At 36.9% G+C, this 7,972-nt stretch overlaps 1 protein-coding gene across 1 annotated transcript; it reads right to left on the bottom strand.

The window, feature by feature from the left end:
* Positions 1-2,625: 2,625 nt before the first annotated feature.
* Positions 2,626-7,143, bottom strand: LOC147636058 (putative serine/threonine-protein kinase PBL21). Its single transcript, XM_086801083.1, has 7 exons — positions 6,600-7,143; positions 5,510-5,808; positions 5,052-5,178; positions 4,873-4,941; positions 4,397-4,580; positions 3,387-3,525; positions 2,626-3,009 (listed from the first exon to the last, which is right to left on the bottom strand). Exons 1-7 carry the CDS (start codon positions 6,871-6,873, stop codon positions 2,731-2,733), a joined length of 1,371 nt encoding a protein of 456 aa, XP_086657209.1. The 5' UTR covers positions 6,874-7,143; the 3' UTR covers positions 2,626-2,730.
* Positions 7,144-7,972: the final 829 nt, after the last annotated feature.

Here is a 7,972-nt window from a genome sequence, read left to right as displayed (position 1 = left end):
AAATTTGAAAGCTTTACCAATCCAAAGTTGAGATTTGAGGACTCTCAATAGCTTCCTAGACCATGTTCCAATAATCATAATGATGAGAGACTAGGTTCATTGTTGTACCATTCAATTGTAAGCCCAACCGGCCCTAAGGATTTAACATCTTCAATTTGTTTGAGGGATTTTTCCCACTCAAAAAGAGTTAGAGGTTAGTTGTGGCAGGCCAATTATAGAGGGGATGATTTATATCTTTCCTGAGTTATTGCTTTTTTTATGTAGGTTCATAGGAGTAAAACCTATGTACTTATGCCTTGATTTCCTATTGATTTATAACATTATTTTCTCAATAATTAACTTAGAGGTATCTTATTTGGATCTTTTGTCTTTAAGGAATTTGGAGAAGCCTTTCCCATCTATTTCTCAATCTTTCTGCTATTTTCAAAGTCAAACCTTGGTCTTCTTTCTTCTTCCTAGTTTATCATGAGGAGATCATCTCTTGAGGCCATATCTTTTAATCCTACCATGTGCCTACTTTTTTAGTTTTCTCTTTTTTTTAAAGGAGTATTTGTTTTGTTCTATCCACATTTTTCCTCCAAATATCCCCTACCTTGGATAAAATTATAATGTTTTTCCACATGTTATCAAGTATATCTTTGAGGATTTCTCTTTAACAATGTCAAGGTGAGTTTGAAGTAAATTCCCTCTTATGCTTTTGAAATTCTCTTTTTCCTAATTTAATAGGAAGAGGGTAGTGATGTCATTGATGATTGTTTGGTTATTTAAATAATTTGATTGACTAAAATGAACTCTAGATGTAACTAAACATTAAGGTACACCTATGTCTAATCTAGCATAGGTTATTTAAATAGTTTGATTGAATAATGAAGTCTAGAAGTAACTTAGCATTGAGGTACACCATGTCTAAGTTCTTTAACAAGTTCTACTCTGCCAACTACGGTTAATGTCTACCTTGGCCACTTCTATAAGAGTTTAAATTTATGGTAAAATTCATTCCAAGAAATCCATTCTCTTCCTTTGATAGATACCAAATCAAGAGATACCTTCTATGCAATGTATGTGCATGCACATGTTAAGGTATTTATATATAGTAATAAACTTTGTTGAGATTCCTTGTTCTTACCCACAAGTTTCTTCTAGATGTCTCCTTCAGAAACTTGGAGATTCCTCATTCTTACCCACAAGTTCCTTCTAGATGTCTCCCTCAAAACATGGAGGATAAATTTAGAGGATGCTCCAGTGCAAATCTCCCTTCTCAATGGAAACCCATATCCATCATACAAGGCAGTTTGAATGGCCATTACATGGTGTCCTCTTTGACCAATTTATAAGTGTTCTATATTAATGATTTGTTTATGAGAGAAAAGAGGATTGTCAGTAACCTTAACTTCCTACAACACTGATAAACATATGAAGCAAATCTTTCATTGTAAAACTAATTTCTTAGTTTCCATACTTTCATGTTATCAAAAAGCCCCCTTAATATGTTCCATGAGACGATCTTCATGATTCCCTCTCCTTTTTGCAATGGTGGGTCACATTTTTTCAGGCTTTCTACGTAGGGGCTTGAAGTCCACTAATTCATTAGCAACGTCTTACCACTTCTTCTCTAGCGAATGTTAGTTATTTTACTAATAGGTGTGTATTAATAGTGTTGTATGTCTTTTCTACTAGTCTCTGAGTAAAAAATCCAAATTTCATTCTTTGGAGTTGTAACCTCTTAAAAATCCATTTGGGCTTAAGGTGTGATAGATTTTCCTTCCATTTATGTCCATTGGTGTCATAAGGGCTGGCTTGTAGAACTTGAGGTTGTTTTCTTTCTTTTGAGTTAATCACCAAATTCTTCATGGCTTCCTCATGGTGGCTTGCGGATCACCTTGAAGGTCTAGTTTTTCTTCACCCCGTCAGTCTTTTGCCATGTGGTTGATATGAACATAGTAAAAGCATGAAGCCAGTAGATTCTTATACAAAATGTTAGCCACTACTATTTTGTTGGTACTAAAATGAATAATTTCTAATTCGCGAGTTAGCTTGGGAAAGAATTTAATCATGACACATGCTGAACCCTCAAGGCTAGCAAAGAAATGCATGAGAGCATATTGTTACATTTCAAACATTGTGCCAAGAGTAGGGAAAGAATGCTCGCTAGCTAGAATGACTAGTTCTAGCTAGAGATTGTGTATTTCAAACCATGAAAAACTACACTTTGTAAACTTTTTAATAATTAATTTAAAAATCTCACCAAATTTCACCTAACACATGTTGTATTAAGAGTATTTTCCTAGAGGAATTCCTTTGAAATATATCATTCAAGAGAAATGTAGTTTTTACAAAAGTCATAAAATGTATTTTTAAAAACTAGACTAGTGCTACTAGTGCTAATAGTCTAAAAGTTTTAATATTGTAAAACCATTATTGATAGTTATTATAACAATAATTTACATAAAATGCAAGAAATTATAAAACACACTTTTAGATACTTGCCTGCACTCACTTATTCATGCTCATAAACTAAAGAATGAGAACATTAGGAAGCATACTAGGTGGAAATTGAAACTTTAAAGAAATTTATGATTGCATTCTTCTATTCTTGTACTAACAATGCTTTTAGAGCACATCATATAGAAAGTTTTCAATTGTTGTGGCCATTAGACAAGTAGGTGTGAAGTTTGGAGCCAAGGTACGAAGAGCATAAATTTTCTTGATTTTTTATCACTAATTAAAGAACTATATAGGGGTAACTTGTATTAAGTTAGATCTATTTGGGAAAAATGTCAAGGGTTTTTGCTTCTTTTTAGACAACATCTCATCTTTAGAATGCTCAAGCTTTAAGGCTTGATCTAGAGTTTCCAAAATCTCTTTCATGTTTGGCCTTGTTGGACTATTACGCTCCACACTCATGAGTGCTATGTTCAACACTTTCTCCATGGCAACATGGTTGAATTTTTTGTCCAATCTTTTATCGATGATCTTAAAAATGTCATCACCTTTGAGATGAGGCTTTGCCTATAAAAAATCAACATTATAGGTTAGTGACTAGGACCACTTGTTGGAGTGGGGGGGACACAAAGCATTCATAACTTTTAAATATGTGTACACATGTCGCAAAAAAATAAGAGAGAGACTGAGATTGAGAGAGAGAGAGAGAGAGAGAGAGAGAGAGAGAGAGAGAGAGAGAGAGAGAGAGAGAGAGAGAGAGAGAGAGAGAGAACTATGTGTGTATGTGTGTTTAATTACCTTAAGGGATACAGATGAGAAGGCTAAACACACCACACACACATACATGTATATGTATATATAAATAATACAAAGAGAGACACACACATAGAGAGAGAGAGAGAGAGAGAGAGAGAGAGAGAGAGAGAGAGAGAGAGAGAGAGTACCCAATCAACAATATTTTGGATAATTGAAGGATCTTCTAGTGTTGGAACAAGTGCTTGGCGGCCACAAATGAGCTCCAATAGCACAACTCCAAATCCATAAACATCACTTTTTTCATCTGCTTTTTGAGATGCAAAGTACCTGCTTACATAAAAGAAAAAAATGAGAAATGTGTATAATTTTGGAATAGTTTCTCATGTTATAAGCCATTGCATTCAATAATACTAGATTTTACTTAGGCCACAGTTAAGTCATTGTGATAGATAGTTTGTCACATTAGCCATTGTTATTCAATTCTAGGTTTTAGTTAGGGAAGGGTTAAGTCATTGTGATATATAGCATAAGCTAGTTTTTTGAATGCTCATTGCCATCTATATCATGTTATTGAAGAGTTTGGGTAACTATAAGGCCTTTTAGTCCTCGAATAAAGGCACCAATAATATGCCACCCTAGAGGGGGGCATCCCCTAACTATAATACCCATTGATTAAGATCTAAGTCAAGGACTATTGTTGCATTTTGATTGGTTGAAGGAGCTGAAAAAGTATCCTATTACTAGTTCCTTTGTGGACTTGTGCACTTTACCAAAACCATAATCTCAAATTTAGAAGAGGTGTGATGATGGAATCTTATAAAGAAATGACCTCAAGTTTGCTCAATCCCCTTTTTTTTGGCTTTCTCAATTTGGTGCCTTTAACCTAGAAATTATTTTCCATTATGAAAAGTATTTTTTAAAAAAGGTAGGAAGGCCATTTCTAGTGGCACTTGCACTAACTTGGGCATGGTACAACTTTATATTTTAGTGTCATTGGAAGGGACAAATCATTTGGGTGTATTAGTGTGATGGGACATTTATATTTTAGTGTCATTGGAAGGGTCAAATCTCCCATCTCTTGAGTAATGAAAAATTATGCAGTAAATGGCTATTTAATTAAATTGGGTTATGGTTTTATCTTACTCAGAATCAAGATAACCCACGGTGCCTATTAAATTGGGTTATGGTTTTATCTTACTCAGGATCAAGATAACCCACGGTGCCTTTGACTCCATTTGAGACGTCAAGGTACTCTCGCATGACCTTTGAGAGGCCAAAATCTGCCACCTTCGCTCGGAACCTATGGTCAAGAAGTATGTTGCTGCTCTTCACATCACGATGAATAATGGGGGGTTTGCATCCAGTGTGCAAGTAATTAAGCCCTAATCACACATTAATACACAGTAAGGATCTCATAAATACCCCTCTTGATCACAATATTAATCGAAGTAATCAAACCCTAATCACACAAGGATCCCATAAGTACCCCTGGTTAGGATGTGATGACCACATAAATGCACACGATTGTGGCATGCCCATTAAGGAAGGCTACTTATAATTAGTGGTTTGTTAATTGATTTAAGTGAAAAAATGCTGATTAACAAAGTTCTATTTCAAGATCTCAATTGTTTTGATTGAAAAAGAACTGATTAAATTTTAAGTGCTATTAATTACCTTTTGCTGTGTCTATGGCGATTTGGAGTCTTTGCTGCCAAGACAAAGGTTCAAGTACTGCTTCACGGCCTGAATTTAACCAATCAATAGTCAAAGTTTTAATTTATTTAGCTATATAATAGAAGAAAGATTTTAAAAGCTTGAGACTGATTTGAATTAATAGATGTTTAGGTTGGTACCATAGAGGTGATCATGCAAAGCCCCTCTTGGCATGTATTCACATACAATTATCCTCTCGTCGAGCTCACAGCAATGGCCAATCATGTACACGAGATTCTCGTGGCACACTCGGGACATAAGCTCCACCTGAATTAGTAAAGTTTAATCAAGCCATTGCACAGCTAATCTGATAAAATAATCGAATCTTACTCTAATCACTCTTTTAGATTATGGATCTAATAAATATATTGACGTCTTACAGATTTTAAGTAGATACTCTAATCAAGCATCAAGCTTTATCTAATCTAATCAAGCCATTAATAAGAGATTAATTCTATGTTGGGTTTAATCTAATCAAGCTTTGAGCTTCCTAATCGAGCCATTAATTAATAGGAGCCATAAAAGTGTTTTTCATTTTCCTAATCAAGCTATTAAGAAGAGAATAACTCCTTTAAAATCAAGGAAGAAGATATTGTACCTCATTTTTGAACTGTGTGGCAGATTGTGTAGATGTTGAAGAGAGCCTTTTGATGGCCACATCCTGGCCACTGGGAAGCCTTCCATGGTACACAGCCCCTACACCTCCTTGGCCAAGCTTGATTCTCAAGTTGTCTGAGATGTGCATAACCTCTGCTATGGTGAACTGTTTTAATTTGGCCTTGGGAAACTTTCTGCTGATGGGTATTGCTTGGCTCATCACTTCTCTTGTAGTTGATGGGCACTCACGAGGCACCACAATTGTGCTGATCAGAAGACCCTTCTTGCTACTGGCCTTATCTGTGAACAAATCAAGTTAATAAGAGAGAGGAATGATGAGCAAAAGGATTACTAAGCATTGCTAGACTCCAAAATCTCAATCTCTCTCTCTCTCTCTCTCACACACACACACACTCACACCCCCCCCCCCCACCCCCCCCCACACACACACACAAGGTATGAATGGGATGAAAAGCACTGAGCTCTCTCTCTCTCTCTCTCTCTCTCTCACTCACTCTCTCTCTCTCTCTCTCTCTCACACACACACACACACAAGGTATGAATGGGATGAAAAGCACTGAGATCTCTCTCTCTCTCTCTCTCTCTCGCTCTCTCACTCACACACACACACACACAAGGTATGAGTGACACACACATACAAGGTATGGATGGGATGAAAAGTACTGAGCTCTCTCTCTCTCTCTCACTCTCTCTCTCTCACACAGACACACACACTCACAGTGCTTCTCATCCCAACCTTGTGTGAATGTGTGTGTGTGTGTGAGTGAGACAGAGAGAGAGAGAGAGAGAGGAGTCATGCTAAATATTGTTTCGCCATTGGTCCTGTGTGTGTGTGAGAGGAGTCATGCTGAATATTGTTTCGCCATTGATCCTGTGTGTGTATGTGAGAGAGAAAGAGAGGCTCTCTCTCAGTCAATGCTTGTATCCCATTCATGCCTTCCTTGTGGGTGTGTGCGTTTGCGTGCGTGTGTGAGAGAGAGAAAGAGAGAGAAAGAGAGAGAGAGAGAGAGATCGATCGATCTCAGGCAAAACAGTTAAGATTTAGATAAGGCAAAAGTGGGAAAATTCACCATGACATTTCTGCCCAGATTCTGTGCCATAATCACGTGCAGATGCTTGAGCAAAGATAAAGCTGCCCTTGATGAATCTGAAGACCAGATAGCACAGTCCATAGGCAAGCACTGCTGCCGCTGCAGCTTCGACAAAGATGAGAAGGATTGCAGTCGGAGAGGGTGGAATATTACTGCAAGGGTTGAAGCCTTGCGGGGCTTCATCATGGGTGCTGAAGTCTGATGCTCTATCTGGATTATAATTATTATTAGTATTGTTATTATCAGGATCCATGTTTGATAACGCGCTTAGAGGAAGCAGCTACTTAGCAGGCATTCTTAAGCATCATTAGGGACTAATTAACCAATTCAAGCCCCCTTAATCCATGTTTGATAACGAGCTTAGAGGAAGCAGCTGCTTAGCAGGCATTCTTAAGAATCATTAGGGACTAATTAACCAAGTCAAGCCCCCCTTAATCCATGCTCGCTTGGGTTACATAGTTACACCTCATATATATTATGAACGTTACTATCTATAGTGGCCTTGCTAGTTCAAACAATGCCCAATTTAAGACCCTTTCAATGGAAGCACAAAGTCACAATAACAAATAGGCTCACCATCACCTTATTGACCCCATTAAGAAGACTTATTAGTTCCATAGAATATAAGGAGGCAAAGAACACATAAAAAGACATAGGCTTGAGGTTGCCTCCACATGCAAGTTGTGGGTTCATTTCTCCATGCATGTGGGATCGTGATGGGGCAACCATATATTATTCCCAATACGAGGCCATGATTTCATTTATTGGTCTTAATCTACGGTTGGTAGCCCAACATGTTCCTAGATTTTATCACGACTTCGGACTACATGTTACAAGTTCCCTAACTCTTCTCATGTAGCCGCTTGCAAATCACTTTTAAAAAAACTTTTCTATGGAAAAGTTTTGCAACCACATCAGTATGATTTAGCTCTATCAACACATCACAATCATTTTGCAAAAAGCTTCTCAATTCTTCTCTTGGATGTTGAGAAAGTTGAAAATGTTACACCAAGCCATGGTACTTTCTCCCACTCATGATAAATTACTATTTTTCCCAACAAACCTATTTTCTCCATGCAATCTCCATGACTTGCTAATATTTTCACGTGCCATCACATAACACCAAATATATATGAATGTTTGGCATTAAACATTGAATTATATCAATTTTTTCCTACAATTTGGGATTTAATAATAGTTTGGTAACACTCCAGGATATAAAAGTGTCCTTTTATAGGTTGCAAAAAAACATTTAAAATTAAAAGGTCATACATCATGGATATATACCATCCTACTTTTTCCTACTTAGCACCAAGAACCACGATGAAATTTTGATTCTAAATTTGGCATTG

Source organism: Cibotium barometz, chromosome 8, assembly GCF_041138505.1.
Source record: "Cibotium barometz isolate CiBa-2024 chromosome 8, ASM4113850v1, whole genome shotgun sequence".
In the NCBI taxonomy this organism is placed as follows: domain Eukaryota; kingdom Viridiplantae; phylum Streptophyta; class Polypodiopsida; order Cyatheales; family Cibotiaceae; genus Cibotium; species Cibotium barometz.
The sequence above is the reverse complement of the archived record's forward strand: the minus strand, read 5'-3'. Positions and strand labels throughout refer to the sequence as shown.

Coding starts and splice junctions, on each gene's coding strand:
- LOC147636058 (XM_086801083.1), bottom strand. CDS start 6,873: ATGGATCCTGATAATAACAATACTAATAATAATTATAATCCAGATAGA. Junction 4,942..5,051: donor TTTGCATGATCACCTCTATG/GTACCAACCTAA, acceptor GGTTAAATTCAG/GCCGTGAAGCAGTACTTGAA. Junction 3,010..3,386: donor TCCAAAATATTGTTGATTGG/GTACTCTCTCTC, acceptor GATTTTTTATAG/GCAAAGCCTCATCTCAAAGG.